We start from the raw sequence: 25,888 nt of genomic DNA on the forward strand, positions 1-25,888 counted from the left end.
AGAGACTCACACAGCATGAATGTATGCACCCAGACACACACACACACACACACACACACACACACACACACACACACTCATGCTTTAACTTTATCACATATATGCATGAACACACAGTTTAAAGCAGATTTGTTTATCACTAAATGTGTTCAATCCCTTTCACATTCAATGTCTCAATCACAGAGAGACTGCAAACACTTACACACACACATGCATGAACGCACACACACAGAGACAAATACACACCCACATTTGGCTAGGCTTGACAAAGACAATAGACTTGGAAACAATCTCCAAAGCCATTTTCTCTGGCTTTTGAAGACATCTATAGAGAAACTGATCATTACTCATGCAATGCACCAGCAAACACTGAAAAAACGGGGAATGAAAGACAAGACAATAAAAGCACAGACAACAAAAGAAAGAGACAGGAGGGAAGAAAAATGAGACAGAGAGAAAGAGAAAATAACTCAGATATGGGTTACCTGGCACCAACGATCAGCTCATTCTGGCCTGGGTCAAAGGTCAGCTGTGAGTAATCCACCGTGCCCTCTGCCTTGAACCTGAAGATCCACGGCTCCATCTCTGCCAACGACACCACAGGAAACAAAAACAGTGAGCCAATCAGGGTGGAGCGTTTATGACTGCAGATGACAGCTGTGCTGATGAATTTGCTGCTTTCAAAGAGCTGCTGTAACTTTTCTCAAGACACTCGGCGAGTGGAGCCCTTGAATGCCAATTTATAAAAGCAGCACGTCTTTTTCACCAGTGCCTTGATTTTTTATCTTTCCTCTAACCTTTCTAAAAATGTGTGAAGTAAATACTAGATAAATCGCAAGAAAGCAGTAGGAGTGTTTCAAACTAAGACTATAGTAGTTATAGGGCAGTAATTCTGCATTATTGGCAGGTGCAAATGGTTGATGCCATACATAAGTAAAGCCTGTAATAACAGACTGAAGAGGCAGGGCTAATTAAAAATAATGACCTACATGGGAGGTCTCCTTATATATATATATTTATAGTAAGTAAGGATCATATCATGAACCTTAATCATCATGTTGTTATTAACATTTCAGATCAGGAAAGTTTCAGTTTACCATTAAGAACCAGTAGCCTCCTGACAAAACATATCACACCAGAGCAGATAGTTCCTGCACTATAATCCAAAAGGGAACACTGGGGCCATAAAGTACAGTACAGTAAAGAACATTTACTCAAGTACTGAAGTACAAATGAGATGTACTTTACTTGAGTATTTCCATTTTATTCTACTACTTCTATCCACTAGATTTCAGAAGGATGATACTCTACTTCATTTATTTTATAGCTTTAGTTACTATAGTTACTTTGCAGATTAAGATTTTACGCACAAAATGATCCCCACATCAAACAAATGCTACTTACACTTCAATACATCAGTAAGTATCATTAAATAATATACATATATATAATAGGATCACACTGACAGGGGTAATTTTACAGCATAATGAGTATTTTCACGATTGATACTTTAAGTACAATTAGCCATTCAGTTTAGTTATTAAAGTAAGATTTTTAATGGAAAACTTTTAGTTGTAATGGAGTAATTTATCTATATATCTTTTACAATTTAATTTGTTACAAAAAACATTGCATTAGAACTAATTATAAATTATCATATTTCTGTGTTATGAAGATGGCAGTATAATGACAAAGTTATATTATTATATTACCAAAGGTTGTATTTTGCAATCACAATTCCTCAACAAAACTGTCAGGCAAGTCCTTCCCTGCCATGATATAAATATGTATCATGGCAGGGAAGGAAATGAAGAGAAGACTGAATAGAGAACAAAAATGCTTAGAGCCGTCCTTGGCTGATAAGGTCACTCATTCAAAAAATAATTTTGCACGGATCACAGTACTCTTACATTAGTGCTTCTCTGCCTCTTTGTCTTATTCTGTCCACCAGAATAAAAGCGAGACCTGACACCTCCATTTATAAGTGAATGTGTACAAAACAATGAAACTTAGTTTCTTGTGACTCAGTGGGCAGTCCTTTGATTTCTGTAAAACATCGCTGCTGTTGATTGACTGCTTTCATGTTAATGTATACTGCGAGTAAACCATGAAAATCTGGCATTTTATGGAAACTGACCCTGTCTAGTCCAGCATGGTATGGTGAGTACATGCCCACATAAAGAGAGAGTGAGAGAGATATCCCAGACAGACACTGACATCTTATCCATAACATGCCTGTTCTTGTGGCGCCCAAACCATTAACCCCTGACCAATCGAATCACAGGCCCCCGGTGGTTGCAGGGAGATGAGGACGGCCTGTCTACCGCCTGGTTACCCGATAGGGTTAGTCGAGGGTGGTCAATCAGTCATTATAGTGACGTGTTTTCTACATCGTTCGTCACATGTTTGAACTGCAGTCATACTGTATACACAGATAGGATAACACTTCCAAAACCATCAACATATATTTGACATTTTCTCCACATAGCTAGTATTTTTAAATAAGGTGCCAGAACTCTGGCTAGGCGGAATTTTCAGCAGTGATTGCAACAGTAACTTAAAATCATTCCTCACTACATTTGTGTGCTATTTCCAGACAAAAAAATTCAAAGGGACTTTTTTAATTTACCAGGGAGCTTTCCATCAGGGCCGGAACAGAGGGAGAGGACAGCTTGAATATCCTCCTTGAAACACATTATCTGCTTCTTCAGGCACACCTGTCAGACAGCGTTTCAAATGCAAGCATGCTCTTCCTTCACTGCATCAAAAGCAAGTACTTTGGGTTTCGGTGACAGACGTGGGATTTCAAAAACGAGGACAAACAGAGCAAGAAAACGGGTGCCTCCAAAGAACATCTGCCTCCTCCAGCTCACGTAGTGGGACCAAACTCTGGCTCTCCTAACAAAACAACATCATCTGCTCCGAGACAGCGGCACTGTATGCAAAGACGTTTTCCCTTGCTCTCTTTCAAGTCTCCAGTGAGGACTACAAGAGGAAAAAGCATCCCGTGTCTGGTTTCGCAGTGCTAATACATTTTCATTAGCCACAGTGAAATAAATATCTGTGAGATCACGACCAACTTCACCCCAGAAGAATTCATTTTGCTTAATGGCTGCTGCTCTGCTTATTCTGGAGGGAGACACAAAGTTTTGGACGTGCCAATCCTCTGGCTCCACTGGGCTTGTTTTTCACGCCATCGAGAAGATCCCCGGAATACAAATGTAGCTGTGACACCCCCCGAGGGAAGACGGCGCTTGACGAACCCAGCTTCTCCCCATAAATCTCCCTGACTCACCAGGGGAGGCTCGCTAACGGGGTGATGGAGTGTGTGCGCCTGGATGTGTGCAAGAAAGAAAGAGAGAAGAGAGGATATTTGTCGGAGTGTGCAAAACGGGGCAAAAGGTTTTAATTGAACACAACAGCACTCAAAGGATTTATGGCCTTTTGTGTCGAGGCCAAGGACCATTCATAAACATTCATAACCAACGCGGATGGGCCCTCCCAAGGCTGTGACGCTAAATATAAAGAGCTTCACAAAGTCAAACTCATGGGGGTTTAGCAGACCATGGTTTGGGTATACAAAACTGTGGCACATTGGAATGTCAGCACTGCAGGATACTGGGTTTACTCCGCCACAGAGAGACTCTGATCTCTGATCTAACCTGCGACTTTTATTTGTTTTTGGATGGGTTATTATCATTTTTAGGGACCCAGGGAGGTTTTTATGATCCCATTAAAACAACCTTATCGTTAACCCAGCAGAAAAGGAAACAGTAGGACTACCCCCACATAATAAATACCCCTAAAAAAACTAATCCTATCCCCCATCTCATTTCCTAGATTTCAGGCCTGCTTTGCATGTTACACAGGTTATATCAGCTGCAGTTTAAATGCATGCGATAATGTAATCACATCAGAGCCATGCTTGTACAGCAGCTGCCTGAAATGGGGGATTGGCTTCCGATGAGACGAAGGCGTAATCGCACACACAGACACACGCGTGCAGACCCACACACACGGATTGGGATGAATATGCAGAGAGCAGCCAGGGCTCTGGGCCAACATGAAACCAGCGAACACACACTTACACACCCCTCTCCCCCCTCCTCTCGGATCCGTCTTATCCCCTTAACCCCTGTCTCCCTCCTCCTCAAAATAGAACAGCCCATCACTCACATCCCGTTTGTTATTCCCCACTCTGACACGGAGCAGTTGACACAAAGACAAAATGACAGGATGTATAAATATTTACACCCTGCATCAGAAGCCACGCCAGTCTTCGGTCTGCCAGTGCTCAAAGTTAGCGCTATATAGTAATGCCAGGCCGGCAACAATGGCAACATGTGGAACCAATTCTGCAACATGAATGGTTTTTCTGTGAGTGGTGTAAATAGAGTGTGGCAGCAGGCGCTCACATAAATGAAGAGCCAATTCGCTCTAAATGCAGCCCTGTGGTACTGGGCAGCAGAAAGAATGGCAACTATTTGGTCAAGTTGATGTGAGGAAACGATTTGGCCGAGCGGTCGAAAAACAAACACCTGCTCAGTTTGAAAAAGTTTAAAGCAAAAGGCAAGGTCAGTTAAGACCTTAACGCATGTCTCAGTGCTTGAAGGTTTTCCTCCTATTATGTTATTTCAAGCAAGAACAACAAGCACATTCTGCAGCTAAAAGGCCTTAGACTCAAATTATCACGGCATTGCTGTGGCCCCAGGGCAGTGGGTGAATCATGCAAAACAAACCACCGTGAAACCACAAATAAGTGTGCAATAAAATATTTAAATCTGATGTGTATTTAGGAGCAGAGTCGTTTGGTTCGAGGGGTGCGGAGAGAGGAGACAACCTTTTAACAAGATGACAAAATCTCTTCAAGCCACTTGACAAGAAAGAGATGGAAATATACATGTAGGGAAATGACATGTGGGACTTTTATTGCAGCGAGTAAATGAAAGACATACAAATCCAAAAATATGGACAGGCCCTTCATGCCGTCGGCAGCCTGTCATCCAGTAAAATAAAACACGGCTAGAACATAGCTGACCTTGGACGTGAATAGAGCAAAGTTCATGCTTCAAATTGAAGCTCCAAAGATGTTGGAGGGCTTTAAATTTAAATCAATCCCCCCCAAATGAGCAATTAAAATATCTCTGATGCTAGTTGTAGCCTGTTGCATTTATGAATGCTATGAGGCCATTTGTTTTTTTTTCCTGCTTTCACTCCCCTCTCTCTAACGATGTGTTAACCGTTCAGGGATGATAAAAGCTGAGTTCAGTCTGTGGCTGTAAAACAAGTCTGCCGGTTCCACTCCTAAGAGACATGGCCCTCAGCTTGGCCTGTGAAGGCATTGTTTACACCACAGTTTATAACCTTTAAAAGCCTTCAAGCCTACAACCAGGAACAGTTGTTAAATACAACACGTTATTAATACAGTGTATCTCAGGGGCTTTGAGCTACAATAACACCACAAATGCTAGAAGAGCTTCACCAAAATGGGGATAAAGTCTTTCAACGCCCCTCCTAAAATAATTCTATAAAGGCACTTTACATTGGACCTCTGCTGAAGCTATATTCAGACCTGGTTTTCGTGAAAATGTACCTTCTGGGTAAACATTTTGAACCTATAGCTGCTGAACTGTACAGTGCACTTTCTTTCTGAAACCCTACATTTCTAAAAACCACCACACAAAGCGGTCTTTAGACTATAGCATCCTTGCACCACAGTAGCAGTTCTGTCAGCCAAGTGTTGTGCCAAGTCAGAAAGCCACCATCCCCAGTGGGGTCAAAGCCATGTGAGCCACACCCTTCTACAGTCAGGCCACAATCACACAGAGAGAGAAAGAAATGCTGTCACTGGAACACACTCAGACAAACCTTGACCTTGGCTTCTCATGACGGGTCACGACCACTCTTTGAGCTCTGTATTGTTTAACTCCTCTTTTACCAGACTGGCTGCTCTGTGAGCTGTTTCAGCGAGTTGAAAAGCAACAGCTGCAGGTCTAGTGGCACTAGCTACTGGAGCAGCATATCGCTCTTTTGTGAATACCCTTCACCCACTGTTACCCCAAACAAAAGAATACACGCCAGAAAAGATGAATAAATCTGTTGTTGGTTAATCTGTTGTTTAACCTCTAGAAAAAAATTGTGAAAAATGAAAGTGCAAGGTGATTTTGTCAAAATGCTTGTTTTGTCCCACTAATTGTCCAAACTCCTAAAATACTCAATTTAAGATAAAAAGAAAAAGTTGTGAAACTAGATATTGTTTTGACATATTTGCAAAATGATTAATTGATACAGAAAAGAAAGAATTGGTCAATTAATTTTCTGTTTTTTTTTTTTTAAACAAAAAAACAATTTTTCCATTACAGGAATAGTTTGCTTTCTTGCTGAAAATTAGACAAGAAGATCGATACCACTCTTATGTCATTACGTAGCTTCAGCCCACATCTGATTAGCTTAGCCTAGCATAAAACTAGCTCACAGATTAACACATTACATCCTGTTTGCCAATCTGTACAAAAATCAACGTATAAAGAAAGTGATTTGTGGTTTTAATGTGTTTATGAGGTTTAGAGGTGCTAGCAGGCAGAAATTGTAACCTAGCTGTTAGCTTAGCTAGGCTAACCAGCTGCCGGCTGTAGCTTCATATTTACAGACACAAACCAATCCTCTAAATGTACGTCAAAAAGGATAAGGTTTGCCAGAGTAGAGTGGGAATGTTGTGCTGTTATGATCCACGGGGGTATGTTTAATGGGTTTGTAGTCCTCCCAGCTCGGCTCAAGAGGAGCCATGGCAGCCTCACTCTGCACATTCTCAACAACCAGGGATTACACTACATTACATGGAGCACAATGACTCACAAAAGAGAATGATAATAGGTTTAACGAGAGGTTTCTCTCCCTTTCGCACACTGTTTGTGTGTGTACGTATGTGTGCATATGTGTATATGTGTCAGTGTATTCTGTAATGAGTCAGTTTTTTTGCGTTTATTGCAAAAACAAAAAGCGAGGGCTGTAATTTGGCAGTCTCTGAAAAAGCTTTGTATACTGTACGGCTCGAAACAATGAGATGTGTTTCAGCCTCACAAAGACTTATCATCAGCCCATGAAAGGAAAGTTATTAAAAAACTGAGCAAAAATATAACTGTAAAGGCAATGATTAATGGACATCTTCATGAAGCCATGGGAATTAACAGCTGCTCTGCAAAGGTGCTGATTCTTACACAAGGTGAGAATAAATAAGATTAAGATGTAAGTAAACAAAGCATAACAATAAAACTTGTGTTAAAGGGAAACTTTCTGTGCTTTCTGTCCCCACATGACGGCAGAAACAAACCTTTAGACTTGCAACGTCTGCAGAACTTTAAAGCTTTATGTCTACAGTCAAAAGCTTGTGAGGTTAGAAACTTTCAGGGGTCGACAGCCTTAACACACTAATGAAATTGACAGCTGCACTGTACATGTTTTAATTACCAGCTCTATGCTCTCAACGTCCAGATTTGTAATTGCAATACCAATTATCACATTAAAACCTTAACCATTTAAGGAGTTGGTTAACCAAAAGTTTTCAAAAAGGCTATTTATTTGGCAGAAAGCACTACAAGTTGAATTTATTGTACTAGCATGGAAGCAAACATTTGAACAAAGAAGCCAAGGCTATGTGTGGCGAGATGCCACAAGAGGTAAGTGAGCAAATTTAAGTTAACAATACAAAATCCATAATGTATTATTTCTCTGATGAAGCTACGGTCTACTTTTTACCTCCCTGCCATAGAAAACCCCTGTATCATACCAGCTGATCATTCAGACCGAAAAAAACCCTCAGACAGTGAAGCCCCTGAGTTCCTCACTCTTTCTTTTCTCTTCTATACAGTAGGCTTTGTGTTAGTGAACCATGTCTGATTGCTAACTGTATTGTCGACCCTTTTTATTAATGCTCCTATATTTCAACCAAAGCATTAAGCCACTGGAATTAATGGGCCATTATGGTACATTAGAGAACACAAACGCATTGACCACAGCTGACCCACTGGCTGGCATGTGATCCCCTCATGCAGAAAGCACAAGGTAGGAACGTATCACGTTAGCTGGGCAGTTAGTCATCATCATTGCACTCAATTGGCGCAGAGGGAAGATTGCCACCTCAGCTAACAACAAAGCGACATAGACTGCGAAGAAAGGACGGAGGGAGACAGGGAAAGGGTTGCAGAGGTAGAGTCCTTGTGTCTGTGCTGTGTGGTTATACTGAATGTGAGTCTTTGCATGGATCTTTGGACACACGCAGTGACCTTGGTCTTCTAGTCAATTTCGCCCTAGACAGAATGCTATGTGATTATTTGACTGGGACTAAAAACAGCTCAATGACATTTTGCTGCTTGGCAATGGGTAGACAGAACCGCATTGATCGCTATTGATACTTTTTTTCGACTAAGTTTCACAGCATTTCATTACAGTTTAGTTGTTCAATAGCAATGTAAGATAAAGGATAAGGACGATGAAATCTGATGCAGATACTGTATCTAAAAACTGCCGAGCGATGTAGTAATTAAAGGCCAAAGAGGAAGGTTGTGTCTGCTTTGTGTCTCGAGAGACGGAACAAAGACGTAAAAAGAGAAGGAAGGGAATAAAGGAAGGGAGGACCTAATATCTCTATGTAATTAGTTTGATAATAAAACAGTACTCACAGTTTACTGTAAGCCCCGCTACCCTTAGTTACTGTAGCTACGATTGTCAATCTTTGTCCTCAAAATTAGGGTTGCCATGTCGCGTATTGAAAAATGAAATGCACTATCCACTACTAAATCAGTACCAGATGTGAATTGTTCCATATTTTTGCGCACACCCTACTATAATACCCTACATTTTCACCTGCTTGGAATGATATAAAAAATGATAAAACCAAAAGAGTTTCATGAGTCGCAGGAGAGAGATACTAAATCAGAATTTAAGGAAGAAAATGACACCTAGAATCACGGGTAACTTGTTTGTCACTCAACATCATCGTTGCTCTGATTACGGAGACTCAGGAGGAAGCTGTAAAAAAATAAATAAAAATGTAGGCGAATACCTCCAGCTCAAGTCTGCCCGTAAAAAAAGAGAAGATCTGAATGGCAGATCTCCCATGATGGGCAGAGGGCAGAGAGTGGAGCTATGGCCTATGTCTATGATCTGATGTTTTAATCCTTAATATAATTTATGCAACTAAGCTTTTTCCTTTCTTGACTCTTTATTGTCTTCACATTCATGTTGAGAGTAGCAGAGTGGATTTGAAATTAATGCATAAAGAGTACAAATTGCCGCATAAAAATTCCCCAGAGTGCAGGAAATGTGTGTGTGACACTCAAAAACCCCTAGACCCCCCGCTTGATCTGTGTTTCCTGGGGCGTGGGGCCACCGGCAAGGTGCCCCTTTACTTTTCCACGTTGAAGGTGGCAACTCTAGTTTACTGTAATAATTTCCCATTTAAAGTTTTAAACCATGGGTCCTTGATTTCAGTCAGAGGTAGACAAAAGCAGGCTTCGCTTTTCTTGTCAGCAACCATTGATTTTTCCGGCTGAAATGACAACGACCAGCTGCAGATAGCGAGCTAATTAAGCTCACGTTAAGTTGTTGGAAAACAACATCATCCATGGCTGACTTCTTAATGTTTCCAGCTGACTCGTTTAAAATAAGCAGCTTGTAGAAGGGGTCTTAAATATGCACTTGATGATGACATACATATTGTGCTGAAAAACAGAGCCTAAAGCTTTACGTTTCAGGCAGTGGTGGTAAGATGTAGGTAGTGAGCTAGTTAGCCAGACATTTTCATGATTGCACCTTACACTTCGTTTCATTTATTCCTTGCATTTCTGCTTTTTGTGTTTTCGGTTTTTGAAAGGCTAAAAAGAAGATACCACCCTCCAAACTCTTCAAATGCTCAGTATCGTTCTGCATTTAAGTAACATCTCGCCATATGGAGAAAGCTCAACAGCCCTGCAGTGCATAGTTACGGTTATTAAACTATAGCGTATCACTGTGTGTGTGTATGTCAGCCAAAAGTCTATAATGTAATGTTGTTTCAGACTAATTGTTTTCAGGTTCTTGGAGATTTTAACAGTCCTTTCTACAGAGTGATTAGCTTTGTTACTGTCTACAAAATAAACTAATAACATTTCATTTTCATTGTGTAAAGAACAAAATGCATTCCCAACATTTCAGCCAATATTTCTTTTGCAGCTGTTGCCAGAGGGAAATGACGTGAACTATCAGAGAAACGGCAAATTGCTAACTAGATACTAATAAAAATGTCAAGGTACTTTACTTCTGTACTTTTTCTTCCTTGGTCATCAATTTGCTTACAAGTAAGAGCTGACAGCTTGTGTTCAAGAGTGTTTATGTCTCCTAGCAACAGTAAAATGTTCAGATGAAACTGTCTATATATGGTCTACAAATCTCATCTTATGAAGAGTGAAGGAAGGGAAGGAGATGTTGATGGAGGTATTAATGTGATTAAAATTATATTGACAGAGTGAGTGAAGGGAAGGAGAAATGCATTTAGTAAAGATATGAATAGCTACATACAGCATACAGACAAGTTCACATATTTATGGAAGAAAATAGAAAACGTAATGAGTTGAATGAATGAGGTCACCATGGTGTGTGCGCATGTTTATGTGTGTTAGTTTGAACATTTACCTGAGTGTGGGATAAGTGGGTGCTCTGTCTTGTGACAGGGCGATTCAGGCAGCAGCACCGGCCCTCTCCTACTGGCCACGGCTCCAGGCCGCAGGACCAGCATGCACTGCAGCAGCAGCAGTGCATGCTGGGTAACAGGGCGTCCCATGGGGGCCTGGGCTTGGCTCACTTCTCCTCAGGCCTCAGGGGCCAAGAGCATTGGAGAGACACACCTGAAAAGACAGAAAGAAACAGATGTTTAAACAAAGAATTATCTCACATTAGTTTTGGCGCTGAAAGCTTGATACAGTATAGCACCTTGTCACACCACGGATTCTCTCTGGGAGATGGAAAGCAGCAAAAATAAATCCTTACAAAAAAGGAAATGAGGGATAAAGGTGCACAGAGTGTGACAGATAGTGTTAAAAAAAAAAAAGCGTGGGGAGTTTTGCTGAGCAACACCAGCCTGTGTGCTCCTCACAAACACCCAGAGAGCTCCCATCTCTCACCTCTGACACCCGGTGCATGGCTTCGCATTATCTCAGACACCTCACGTGTGTGTCCTCTAATATCTAAAGTTACGCACCCTTTGAGCATGTCTTTTCTTCCACTGCAGAGGAACTTTGTTATATGTAATGACGAAGGGCAGCTGAATGTGTGCTATGCATTCATGTGTTATTTATTACAAAGAGTCTATTTGCTTGTGTCCATATGCTGATATGGAGCTGCACTGCTCTCCTTATGGGCCAATTAAATCCTATGGCTGCTGTAAATCTGATGTGTTTTTATTCACAACTAAACCCTTTATATTGGTGGATGTGATTATATGACGCTTACAGCAGATTCATGCTTCCCAGAAAAGCCGTTCACTGAAAGAAAAGCAAAGCAGTTTTTATAACTCAATTGCTTCTGATTTCTTTTCTTTGTGGGGGTGAATTGATGAGCAGTCTAGACCATCTACATCATTACTTTTTAATCATTTATGTGATGCTATTACCAAGAATGATTCATGCTGTGCGCAACAGAAGAATAAGCCACCCTGGCTGTATACCACATTTTGAGCAGCGTGTGTGGTGGAGTGAGTAAAGATACTGAAAATCTTGGCTTTAATGTGCTAGTAATGGTAAGCATTTGATTTGCTTAAAGCTTTCATGACAGAAAATGTATTCTGTAGCACGGAGAATTCTTATTATTTTATTGTATGTGAAATAGGCGTTTCATCTGTTGCCCAGTCGGTGGGGGGAAAAAAATGGTGCTTTGTAGCGCAAGAACAGAACAATCCTCCCTCCGTGACAGAGTTGATTTAGTGTGAATGGTGGGTTGCAAATAAGCAAAAACTATTAATATCGTGTAGGAAGCAAAATATGGCAAAGTCTGCATGTTGCAAAAAAAAACAACATGAAAACAAAAAGACAAACTGAAGTGAGCGAAGAAAGTGAACATTTGCTTTTCTCACACAAACCTCATCTCCACTTGAATCCCCTTTACTGCTGGAAAGCTTGGAGTGGCTCTGGGGTAGAACATAAGGCACCTCTCTACTCCTGCTTTCAAATGAAAACCCTAATGCAGCGAGTGTGGTGGTTTTATTTCATTTTCTCCTTCAATGGAAAGTTTACTCTGCCTTTAGTGTGCATGAATGAATGAAGTTCTGTGACCTCGAGGTCTATATGGAATCCATTCAAAGTCTACTATATAAATGCGCAGGCAGCGGGGATATGTGGTTTTCCTTCACCCACAGAGTAATGTAAAACACCTGTCAGGCACAGCAGGGAAAGCAAGTGACAGCCAGTGCCAGTTCCCTCTCTCTGTTTCTTTTCCCTTTCGTCTTGACGGTTCACACGTCAGCTTCTGTACTCTTTTGCAGATTCGCTTTAGTCAACCTGTCATTTTACATGTCATTTTTCTTTGTCTGCTAGTTTCCTTGACAGTCTTTAATATTTTTTTTCCTCGCCAAAAAGCCATTTTACCTGTTGCAGCTGATAGCGAACAAGTCATTTTCCCCAGGTAGTCTCTAGCTAGGACATGCTGCTTGTCATTTTTCATACAGTCTTATAAACTTTTATGTCTGCATTCACTTAGGGGAAATATTTCATAATCTGCCAGGCACAGAGGTGAACTTGGATGTGGGAAATTAGATTATTGAGTTGTTTGAGAGTATGTATGGTCTTAAAATAACTGTGGTATTGACATGGACACACACACATGCCCACCTATACAAACACACACACACTGTAGTGGAGTGAGCGGGGCCCACAGTTCTCCAGGGGCCCACCTTTGAATATTTATGATATTGTATATTAATAATATTAAAGTTTGTTTGTGTGTCTTGACTGAAAAATAAAAAGCAGCAGCTCGCTCCGTGCAGTTAGCTGAAAGCAACCGTGATGATGATGATGGTGAAACATGTTGAGTTTGTCGTGTTCAAATGTGTTCGACTGTTTTAGACATTTCATACACACTACTACTACTATAGGCCTGTCATAAATGCTGACTATCTGTCTAAAAGTAGCACTGTTTGTTGCTGCTTCTGATGTAGACCGCTGCCTTTGTAGTAATGGCAGTACACACATTACTTGCACACTTGTAGCCCTTTTGTTGCTGTGCGTGGGTTAATTATGTGACTGTACTGTGTAGGCTATATTGCTGTGTGGCTGTATGAGCATCCAGCATTACTGAATATGAAACGCCGAATGCTCCCTAGTTTAGTCGATCTCATCTTTTTTATCCTTTATCTGATCATGGCTCTGGAACAGCCTAACATCATGCTTAAATATCAGCAGGTCGCTGTGTACTGATAAATCCATGGCACTGTGAAATAGCACATCTTATTCTGCATTACTCTCTGTTCCACCCTCCCAGCCTATAGGTTGTCTATATAACTTTTCCATTAGCACCCTTAAGAGCCCACTACAGGTGCTGGCTGACAGCAGCAGAAGAGGCCAGTGAATTGTGTGCTCTTCGTTGACCTTGCTCCTTCTGTAACAGGCCTGCACACAAACTCCCGACAGCTCAGACAGGCACACACAAGTACATGTGCATGTTCACAAAAGTTCCACAATCTCAGAATGGTATTTCAAGAACAAGCTATTGTGTAACCATATGTTATTATTACCAGTTACCACTCCTGCTTTAATTTATTTTTACTGATGTTAAATTAAAGGCGCGTTGTAGAGTTTTCAAGTCAACAAAAAAAGGTTATTGGCTTATTGCACATTGTGTGTATCCTCGAGGTCAAACAAATGTGTTTAATGTATTTTGTTCCACATAAAACTCCTGCAAAGGCAGTTTTTTTGAGTATTTCAAATCGTGTAATGTTTGCTAGCTTGTTGACTTCTTCCTTGCCTTTGTTGGCTCATTGCCGCACTTCTACGCACATTATCGCCCTCACCTGTCGATGGGTGGAATAGCATGAAAACTGCTGCAGGAATGTGCATTGCTTTACAAATAATCATACCTGATCATTAAAAAAAAATGGTGACATATCATTCTAGTGATACAAATTATCTCCAGTATATGTTTTGTTGCATATTTAACATCAGAGACGAAATGAAAGTGAACCCTTATTGTTTTTGCCTTACTTTCTACATCTGGATTTAATGAATCTCAAAATACTTCCATATTTTTATTTATGACCCTAATGAAAACCTGCCATTACATGGTGAAACAATTAAGAACTCTAAAAGAAGATACTGTACATTTTTATAAGCCATCATTTAAAAATAATGCATGTCACTTTAAAGACCCACAGATAATCTAATTTATGCTCACACATGTGTTTGCATAATGCCTTTTAAGCAACAGAGCACAAACAGACAGCCATGACTTGATTTAAAACCAAATCATTTGAATGGTTGTTTCATACCCTGAAGTGATCTCTGGTGGTTCCTATTTTTCTTCACTCACCACACGCCACCGGTCCTGTGGGAGAAAACTGGAAGAGCTCTCTGTGCTGTTCGGTGGTCTAAACTCTAAATCATCTCCAGGGCATTAGTACAAGCCTCTGCCACCACCACCTCCTCTCCTCCTCCTTCCTGCTCCCACTCCTGCTTCTTTCCCTGACTCTCTTTCACACCTCTACAAATAGGGACACACAAAAACACACGTAGTGCATTCACAGCACACACACACACACACTGAAAATACCCTGGGACCTGGTGATGGATAACACACCGGTGCATTCACGGCACTTAGCACAGGGAGCCCTATAGCCACACAAAAAACTAAACATGGGGTAAACGAAGTTGACATTTGAAAGCTAATACAGTATAATTCTTCCTTCTTTTGAATTTTGAAAGGGCACAGACAGTGAGGGGAAGACCAATGGGAGCATCATCAACATGCTTTATTGCCCACATGTTTTCTCCACTTAAACAGGGTGATAGCTGAGGTTCTTTCTGCTTCCTTTCAACGTAGCATAACATAGCAATCAATTAGTCATGTGACAAGAAAAGAAAAGAAATAAATACAAGACATACAAGACAACCATCATTAAGAGGTAATTATTATTATCATACATCATTATTCGTCTCTTAACATTTAACTAACTTAAATAATTTATTCATTTTTCAAATGATCCACTGGATCGTTGAGTTGAGTCTTAATGGGCAAAATGGATTACACTGCATCTCTAATGATCTGTACAACTCAACTGTGTAAATCTTATAAAATATTTGAAACAACCATGTTCAGTGGTGGAATATAACTAAGTACATTTGTCTGACAGCTTTAGTTACTAGTTACTTTTCAGATAAATTTTTTTCATACCCTTCCTGTCTCCTGAAAACCATATATTTTCAGATTTGCTCATTCTGAACTAGAATTGATCTGCTAGGATTAAGTGTTCGTTTATGTATGGATTAATAATATTATCCTACTAAACCCAACAAACTATTTAAAAACCCTCTTGGATTAGCTTGAAAATGCATCATCACAATGCTGTTCTCATAAAAAGTTGACTTTTTAGCGGCAACTTTTTAGAGTTATTATAAGCAACTGACGATGTTATGATGCATTGCTGTAGATTAATCTACCCAGCAGTATATAGTCGTTAAAAATAGGTCAACTATAGGTAAACATTTACAGAAGTAAAATGCAACACACATTACCACCACCTTGAATGCATGACTTGGAGTATTTTCACAGTGTGGTATTAGTACTTTTAGTTAGGGGAAATATCTAAATACTGCTTCCACCACAGACTCTCAGGACCTCTCAACTAGAAATGTTTCATGCATTTCAGTAATCAAACTCATAACCAATGGATCTTAAGCAAAATGACTTATTAAATGTTTGCACAAATGATCATGTGTTGTCAACTACATAGGTACCACAGTTTGTGAATATGGAGCAGACAGACATCAGAGAGGGACAACAGCAGAGGGAAAAAGAAAAAAAAGCAGAGACATGAAGGAGGTGGTTCACCATGATAAAAGATTTATGTGTGTTCAAACAGCAAATATCAGATGTGAGGTAGATGAAATGATGCAGCCAGTCAGGAGCATTAGCATGTCTATAATAGTCCCTAAATAACATTAATTTGTTGCATGGAGACATTTGTCTTCACTGTTGTTGTATATGTTATGTGATTAAAAGTAAAAAGTGCACAGTCGCAAAGAGAAACCTGTGAATGAAGATTTTTGATTGTAATTGATGTTGGTAGGAAATTAAATTTATATTATTCCACTGAAATATTGTGTGGCTTGTTTAATTTGGGTGATCTGATGTCCTTTCAAAACCTAGAGTTAAAGACATGTTTATATGTCAAACTCCACTGGATTGACTCCAATAAATGTTTGCTTCATAGTTCTGGAAAGTTACATAATGGCACATTCAGCTGCGTATAGGCAGTATTACACACACACACACACTACTGCATCCTTGCATTTTGGGAGTTGAGGTGTCAGCTAACTAATCAATTGAAGTCTTCCTGCAGTAACGAGTGCAGGGAGGATCATATTAACACCACTATTGATTTTGTCTGAGGGGCACTTCATGATGGTTGAATTACACTATACATAATGAACAGGCTCACAAATAAAACGCTGGCTTTGTATTCATCACACTTGACACATGCATGCACACGCGAACACACACGCATAGTATACACACACAGGTTCAAATAGAAATGCGTTTGTCAAATGCGAGTGGTGCAGTGATGATCCATCTGTCCAAACACAGTCAGGGGAGTGTGAGTTTGGGGTCACAACACAGTGCTGATAGATGCTTCTCTCCCTCTCTCTGGCCAGATAGGAGACACACCAGTAAAATCTACCCAGACTTTGCTTTAGACCAGAGCACACAAAGACAATACAGAGCTGCTTTATATAGCTGTATGTCTGTCAAAGTGTGTGTGTGTGTGTGTGTGTGTGTTTGGATGTGATTGACTGGGTGTCTGCCTGTTTATCACTCTGTCTATCACACGGGTTATTGCCAGTTTTTGTTTGTTGTTCTGTGTCTCTCTCTGCCAATTGTTATCTGTGATTTTGGTGTTTAGACCAAAGCACATACAGAAACCTCGGAGATGTTTGCTCTTTACTTTCCTCACTGTCTGTCTCAAAAGGACGGTTGGCCATCTGATTTTCTGAATGTCAGACTGACCGATTGAACCCAATTATTGATTGAAAAAAAGACTAAAATGAAATGACAAATTCAAAGTCTAACCGCGACTAACCAACTGGCACATGAATGACTGATTCGCTGACTGTGAGTGACCGACAAACTAGAAGACCGACTGACTGCCAGGCCGGCGGACTGAATGACAAACGATCTGACAAAATAACGAACAAGGGGACTGACTGACAGAGAGACTGATGAGGTGTCTGAGTGAGTGAATGACTGCTGCGTAAAACACAACATGATTGACAGGCAGAGTGGCCAACTGACTGACTTTTCTTCTTTTCTGGCTGTCACAGGGAGTTTTTTTTTTCACCGCCATCTGTCGGATTTCTCAAACTTCTATCGTTCCTCTTTCCGTGTCTACCTTTGGTTGACCTTTTTCCTCACTGTTTAATGCTCTCAGTTCACCTCAGTCCACTGGGTGCCTCATGGGGGCTCAGCCGAGGATGACAGAGAGAATGACAGAGTGATGATATCGCCATCAAAGGCTCATTGTCGCACAGCAGGGTCCTTTCCACTCGACGACCCCCAGATCAGAGGGCAGATTAATTCAGCGCAGAGAAATGTTTGTGTCTTCCCAAGAGTGGGATTGAAAGGCGCACTTGGATCAGCTGGCTTGTTTGTTTCAAAATCTTATCTGTGGTGCACAGTGTGGCTTTTGAAGCACAAATCAAATGTGCACATGTGCAGTTTGTCTCTGTACTGATATTTCTCTGCATTCGGATCAAAAAGGTCATTCTGCTTGTGTGAACTTTGAACAATCGCTCTTTGTCACACATTTATGTTTGATGCATATTTTTTTAGCGCAATTCTATATTTTTGCCTCCACATAATCTGACTCTGAACCTGAATTTCTTCATGTTCCACAAACAGCTCTATATTGTAATAAACATTAAATCGAACAAATACTGGATCACTTTCCCCCTGTCGGAATGACACTCCAAGATTCCAATCTGTTGTTAGGTTTGCGGCCGCCCGCATAACATTTGGAAAACAGAACTGTGATTTTCTGTGTATTTTCTGCTCTCAGCATATGGAGGGAAGGGACACAGCTGATGAAACATAGGCGCTGGGGATGAGGAACAGCAGAACAGCAGCTTCTCTGGTGGACTGAAACTAGCATAACTCAACTCTAACTTCTGTTTAAACTTGTTACAGTAAATAGTCTTGGGGGTCAATTTAAGAAAATGTCACCCTCCTCTGCTCCTGAGTAATGGCTGTACACACCTCAGCCTCTCTGTTTTTTTCTACATGCTGAAAAACACAATGAATCTTAAACGCACCAAAGGCTGGGTACTGTACTGAGCTGAAAGGCCCTGATGACTTGCCTGACCACAACCATAGCTTTGGTCAAGCTAAATCTGGGACGTACATCACACACATTTGCCACAGAAACACACACACACACATACTCTCTCCACTGTCTTGCTTAAACACACCCAGCAATTTCATCTCAGTCCCACCCTAACTCTCCAGAGGTTCCCAAATCCTGCTGTTATTTTTACTCAACTCAACTTACCCTCTAGCACTCCTGCTGATGCATTACCACGTGCCTGAGTGCGGTCTGTGTGTGTCTACACAACACAACTCCAGACGAGGAGAGGCTTCAACAACATGCAATATGTGGCAGAGAAAAGTGACATCATGGCTGAAAGGAGAGAAACGTCCGTGTGAAAGGTTTCACACGCCACTAAATTACCAGAATGGCCCAGTCCTGTCTCACTGCCTCCGTGATTGCTGGAGGTAATTCGGTGTGACCTGTGACTTTAAGCCATTACAGAAATCCTGGCAGGATAGCCCTTTGAATGCAGAGCAGGGCTTTTAAAACTGTTCACTTCCAAATTTAGGTCAAGGTAAGGCAGAGTCAGGACTTGTAGCCTACACAGCTGACTTCATAATTACAGAGAATTAATCATAGAGGTTGGTTGGTTTCTTCTCGGCTTCAGACAAGGGTACTATGAAAATAGATGCACTGACTTATCTTTTCAGTTTTATTCATTTCTTTTATAAACTGTGCCCAGTCTGACGTTTTGAAAAATATGCTCATTTGCTTTCTTGCCGACAGTTAGATGAGAGGTTTGATACCGCTTATCTGTGCACTAAATATGAAGCTATCACCAGCAACTGGTCAACTTACCACAACTACAAGAAATCTGCCTACCAGCGCCTCTAAACAAGATGTTTTATCTTGTTTGTTTCAGTAAAGAAACTGAGGTATAAAAATGGCAAATTAATGTTTTACAGGATTATGGCTCTGAGCAGTTGCAAGGAAAACAACGGATAAGTTACTGATCCCGACCAAGAAATACTCCGGCCTTACCCCTCATAAAATGGCAATTTGCTGTTTCTACACTTGTATGGACTACACAAACAAGATAATGTGTTTTGTAGTGTGCGTTAGAATTGCTGGTATAGAGATTGTGTCACCCTTGCACAGCCAGGCTAGCTGTTCCCCCCATTCCTAGCCTTTATGCTAAGCTAATTTATCCAGCTGTGGGCTGTAGCTTTTTATTTAACATACATACTTCTCATTTTGGGGCAACACAGCAAATACTTCCTGAAATGTCAAACCTTGCTTTAACATTTTCTGAGAGAAAAATACCCTAAAGCAGTTTAAAACAAATAATAAACCAAGCTACATGCAGCACACACAGAGTGAAACAGCTTCATCAGGATCTGTGGACAGCGCACACACTGCCTTTCAGTGCCAATCAACATGATTTCATAAGCCTCATTTCTACCTCGACAGCCAGGCTGCTGCTGCTGCTGATAGTTGTCTGTATAACACAGTGTCAACTTGTGAAAAAATCCTGTGGCTGACCCAGGCACTGATCTGCTGTTGAGACAGCGGCTCTGACACATAGCCCAGACCCTCGGGCAACTGTCTGAGCCGCTCTCAGTGTCAAGAAAGCGCAGTTCACAGAGTGAAAATGGTCACAACAACCTTGCAGCTCTGGAGTGGAGTGGCTTAAATCTCGGAGTAGAAACTGAGTTTGTCACCCTGTCCCACAACTATATCTCACTGCGATTTGATATTTCCATAACCACCACAGTAAGGTACTACAAAGATACCTCTCTGACAGGAAAGCAAGTGTTAGGTTGCTACCAGCTGCTTTATACAAGGTTCCAGGCTACTTCTTCAGTGCCAATGTCATCGATGACTTTGACTTAACAGCAAGCGTCAAAGATTAACATGGACCCCAAAACCTTAAACTGATTTGCAAGCATAAGATCAGGTTATTATTTCCCACCTCGGGGAGGATCAAAACAAGGCCCTCATGGATGTTTTTCAGAATATTATGTCATTTTCTCAACGTTTAACTGCTTGGGTAATATTTCGGCATCAAAGATTTCCTGCACTTCAAAGCCTTTGTTCTCCATGCGGTGTATTAGCAGGGCCAATTCACACAAAAGGAACAGTGTCATCTGACGCCTGATCAAGACTTATGACAAAATAACTCATCACACATGCAGGAAATACAAATATTAAACCCATGCGCTCATGCTGGCACATGCACACTCACCTGGGACCGCAGCGATAAGGGGCATAAAGCCCACCACTGAGGGATGGTGTCATTTTTAAAGCTTTAATTACGTGCTTGGCTAACGGGTAGCTGACTGTCTCACTGGGCGAAAAATTACACTATCACAGTCTACAGCTGTGCACAGGCGCAGGTCTAAAACTGACTTGCCATTCACACAAACACACCTGCCTTCTGCAGCTCTGAGGTGAAGAAGCAATGTGATGGCACTTGCTCTGCCACTATCAAGGTTAACTACTCACTACCGGACCTACTCATCGATCTATACTTTCCAAAGGGCACCTCACAGAAGAATGAAATCCTACCTTGGTGCTAACCAGATTCTAAGTAAAAAGAAAATTACAGTCATTCAAGGGTAAATTCCTCTTATTCAGCTGAGACTGTGAAATCAGTGACTGGAGACTTTTTTTTTGTTCTTCACAGAATACTGCAGTTTTGAATCATCCAATTACTAATATCGTAATCAATCATATCAGCTTTAGTGGTGACAGGATATGACTGGGGGAATGATGGATGAAATCTCTTACAGATAGATTTCACTGCAGGGGAGGTCGAGTCTCTTTGGTTATACTTGCGGTAAATGTACAGAGCTTTTGACTGTGTGTACTGCTGGATATTCCAAGGCAGGGCCAGGTTAAAAGTACATTTACTCAGGTACTGCACTGCAAATCAGCATAATTCTGAAGTATTAACAGATTTTGTAAGATTGAAGGTAATGAGGTGAGCTAAATATTGTATTTTTTACCCTTGTTTAGTAATTTTATTACATTAAAGCTGCACTAATTCATATAATAATTGCAATGGTTTTAACACAATATATGTGTAATGTGAAAGGGGTTGTTCCTAGTGCTGTCACTTGAGCCTACTGTTCTCTTTAACCTTCACCACACTGTGTTGGTTTTCCTGCCCACAACTTAACTGATTCACTCTTACAGTGTTGTTTTGCGGACACAGCAGGCTTTACTTTTGGTTTGCAGCAAAAAGCTAAAAAAAAATAAATAAATAAATAAATAAAAAACACTGCCCGGCACAAAATGGCAGGCAGACAACGTAAGAAAACTAACCGGTAAACACACTCTAGCATTTGGATTAAGCCATATATTTTTCTCAGGAGTTGGTAGAAACAGAGCTAAAAAAGGAGAGTGAATATTGGACTCACATTTGGAAAGTGATCAGAAACACGACAAAAACAAAAACAAATGCTCATTTCTAGCTACTGGATGTGCAATAGGCAACTGTTTGCTAACAAATTCACTCTGTTAATTTAAAAGGTGATAATATAGTCGGTGTTGTTTTTACAACTTTCAGCTTTTTCCGTTACTGCTGCTTCTGAGTGGAAAGAAATAAGTAATTGCAGATTTAAAGTTTTCCTGCCTTAGTTAACTTTCTTATATCCCATGGTTTCAAGGTATAATATATCTAGCTAATACCAAAGAATGATGAGCCTTTAAAAACTACTTCACTGTAACGTTGCACATCCATGTCATTTAGTGTTTGTTGAGTGGAGACAGCAACTGTGTGTGTTTCTCATCACTATATGTTTTTTCCTTTTAAAGTGCATAACACCAGCATAATTAGATCAGCTACAGCATTAAAGTATATGTTACACAGCTCAAAGAAAATTCTTTATGGAATGCTATTCAATGCCCTTTATTCTTTTACTTTGCTAAATGAGTTAAATGCTTTTTCATCTATTCGGCAAGATCTAACAAAGATGGTGAATTACAGGGCATAATCTGCATGACACATCTAGAGAAACTGCATTTCATCACAGTTATTCTTTCTTCAAAATCTGGTCCTTCACTGACAAAAGTCCCAATGGGTCAAACTCCCAGGCAGGCAGAGGGCAGAGAGAGAAGTGTACTATAATCAATCTTCCCACATGTTTCTTGCAATAAACATATCCAAGATAACAAGCCTAACATGCTGCCAACTCCTACAGCTCAGTAATTATATGGCTGAAAAACAACAACAACCACCTCTTTTGCAGGAAAAATAATCATACACATACCGGTATACACATAAAGAACCCACAGATGGGGAGGGAGCCATAAGGAAGCTGCCTTGAGATGAGTCGTCTTACTGTATCTGAAGAAATGTGGCAGGAGGGATAGTAAATTAGCTCCTGGCTCCACTGGAACCAATTAATTACCCGAGCGTGTGCATGTGTGCGTGTCTCTGTGTGTCTGTTGAGTGGCCTGGCCTTTGTAATTTGTCCCGTTAACACCAGAGACAGGCACAATAGCACAAAGTTATAGCATTAATGAGATGGGAGAGATGGGTTTGGTTAACGGCAGCTGTTTTAACACAGGGAGGATGCAGCAGAAGTGATCTTTGTGTGTGTGTGTGTGTGTGTGTGTGTGCGTGTGCATGCATGTGTGTGCGTGAGCATGCATGTGTGTGCCTGCCCGAGTCTCCGTCTCCCAGAACACGTCTCCCAAGGGTAAACTGGAACAACAGAGGAGCGGAGTCGGAGACGGAGCCTGCAGGCATCCGATGTGATCGTGTCTCTGCTAGACCAAGCAAACAGATGTAGGCCTATCTCTCCCTGTCTCGCCTCTATCTTTCTTTCCCCCTCTGTCTGTCTGTCTCCCTCTCTTTTTTCTTCTGCATGCTCGTAAGGAGCCTGAAGGATAGTGTTTCACGGAGAGCTGAATGGACTAGTCCACTCTGACAGTTTTCCTTCTCACAAATAAAGACGCCCGAGACTTATAGCCACCTTCAGAACCAACCCCGCACACCTTAGCCCCAGGCAACTTGTGCCTCTGGATCTATTAAGGCCATGTAAAGGGAAAAACTTCAGCCTAACTATGGAATGTACTACTTCAGTAATTCCTCTTCTAGCTCCTCTTTTCTTCAACTTCTACTGGAGCAGGGCCTAAGGGTAAAGGCTCTAATTGGGCATTTGATTCCCAGTTGGAGTCCGGAAGAAGACTTTATTAGTCAGTGGTACAATTAGGAGGCACCAGACTTGAAACGTATTGATCCTGGATTCATATATATTAGACACACTGTACATCCTCGCAAAGATAACAGATAATGACACGTTGTGAGCACTTGCGCATTAAGAAAGATGTTGTGTCAACATTGACATTAAGTGCCGTGTTGGGGAGGGTTAGATGTGTTTGCTCAGGTGTGATTCACACACACACATACACACACACGCACACAAGGGTTGTACCAAAGAGTTGACATTAGAATTTTAAATCAACATTCTCTGCAGGTCAGGACTCTATAAAATCGAGCGACTAGGTTACATCGCTATCTCTGTCTCTCTCTACTGCTTTAAGAGCTGCAGGTCTGTGCTGTCGTGTTTGACCGACACACATGCAGGAGCCAGAGAGGCCAGTGTGGTGTGTGTGTGTGGTGTGTGTGTGTGTGGATGAAGCGTGGCTACGGCTGCGTTCAGCCAAAACTCTGCAGTATTGTGCTCCTTCCTTGCAGGATTGTGTATATGTTTGTGGTGGTGTGGCTGTGTTTATTTGCGCTTTAGAGCGGAACCAACGTAAAACAGTAAGAAAATAATGTTTTAGTTCTCTGATTCACTGCTTTATCCTCACTTACGCCACTCCCTCTCTTCAATTACTCTCTAGCTCTCTCACCCCCCGCTGGCTCTCGCTCTCTCTCTATCTCTGTCTGCATGGGGCCAACTTTGATTCGTGTGTTTACAAACTGCAACCGACAAATCCCACTCATTCTGCCTTTAAACACAAACTCATTTAATCTGATGAATCACTTTAAAAACCAACTGTTTTTTTGAGGTTTTTAATTTTTTTGGGGGTGATGATACCAAAATATGAAGAAAGACATTCGAAGCATCAATCAAAAATCTTAACAGAAGCTTAGAATGTGAAAAAGAAATGACATTCAGTACAGCCCAAATGCACACACATCCAAACTGCTGTCATGATTTGATTCACCAACAGAATTTTTCAGGTTTAATAAAGAGTTAAATAAACAAATTCACTGTAAATATATTTCACTGGTGTGACTTTAGAGACTTTACTTGAATAAAGTCACTAGCTCTTCTTGAGGTCAAGGGACGCGCGCATTAAAAATGGCTGGTTAATAAGCTTATTTACATCCTGTGAAGACGGGAGTGAGTAAATCAAATGATTTGTGCTGTGTCTTTGAAATTCAACACATTAAAGAGGCTAACTTTTAACATCAGGGCTCAGTGATTAGGAATCTGCTGGGAGGCGGTAATTGCATTTCCTTCTGTGTGATCCAGTGTATTTTCCCCATGAGGGATGCCAGGCTGTTTTTGAAGAACAACAACAACATACACGTCTCGCAACACACTCTCGGAGGGGTAAAAAAACACGAAAGCAAGGAAGACAGGAGCAACAATCACAAATATTAATAGATGCCCATCATTACATAGTTGCATCATGATGAACGGCAACTGTATTCCGCTTCAATACCGTCCCTAATTATAGCCTACAAAACGGTAAAAAACATAAATCAAACAGCACATTTTATTCATCATATACTCTGCAGAATGTCGTACAAACTCTGCTCTAAGATTTCAGCTCATTTCTCCTTCTTTTTATGGTTTCAAAATAACTTATTAACCTTAATGCCACTGTGCACAGTGCATCATGAATATTCACCACTCTATTTATAAAGTACTGAAGCTGATAGCTGACGGCTTTAACAGCCCATATTTTACATCTAACACTGGCTCTCATTTAAGTCAACACAACTGTGCTACTCTAGGTACAAAGCTTCAGACCACACACCACATATGGTCCCATCGTTATCTCACCCACATCAATAGATGCCATTATCTACATGCTTAGGTCCAAAGGCTTAATGATCAAGTTGTCCTTCACCATGTGCTCATTAACCAGTGTGACAAAGCCTTTTGTGCAGGTAGATTTCCTCTGTAAATGCCAACTGGAAGGTCACCAGATGCAGTGAGAGCACAACTTGACAAAAAGGGAGAAGCAGTGGTTAAATTAAGGTTTTGCCCTCATATAAGTTAGATGATCCAGACAATGGTAGCACAAGTCAACCAAACTAAAGGTGAGCTATGAACATTGTAAAACTGTCAAATGGAAATTTCTCTGTGTAGCATTTAC

General features: G+C 40.9%; 1 protein-coding gene across 1 annotated transcript in view; it reads right to left on the reverse strand.

Annotated features, from left to right (window-relative positions):
* Positions 1-25,888, reverse strand: part of sema5a (sema domain, seven thrombospondin repeats (type 1 and type 1-like), transmembrane domain (TM) and short cytoplasmic domain, (semaphorin) 5A) — a 117,264-nt gene that overhangs the window by 74,831 nt on the left and 16,545 nt on the right. The window contains exons 2-3 of the mRNA XM_035655538.1: positions 10,669-10,880; positions 486-585 (exon numbers count right to left, since the gene is read on the reverse strand). Coding sequence (XP_035511431.1) covers positions 486-585; positions 10,669-10,816 — 248 coding nt within the window. The 5' untranslated portion in view covers positions 10,817-10,880. The remainder of the gene's footprint in view (positions 1-485; positions 586-10,668; positions 10,881-25,888) is intronic.

This window comes from Morone saxatilis, unplaced genomic scaffold (assembly GCF_004916995.1).
Source record: "Morone saxatilis isolate NCDOM2014 unplaced genomic scaffold, NCSU_SB_2.0 Contig0, whole genome shotgun sequence".
NCBI classification, from domain to species: domain Eukaryota; kingdom Metazoa; phylum Chordata; class Actinopteri; family Moronidae; genus Morone; species Morone saxatilis.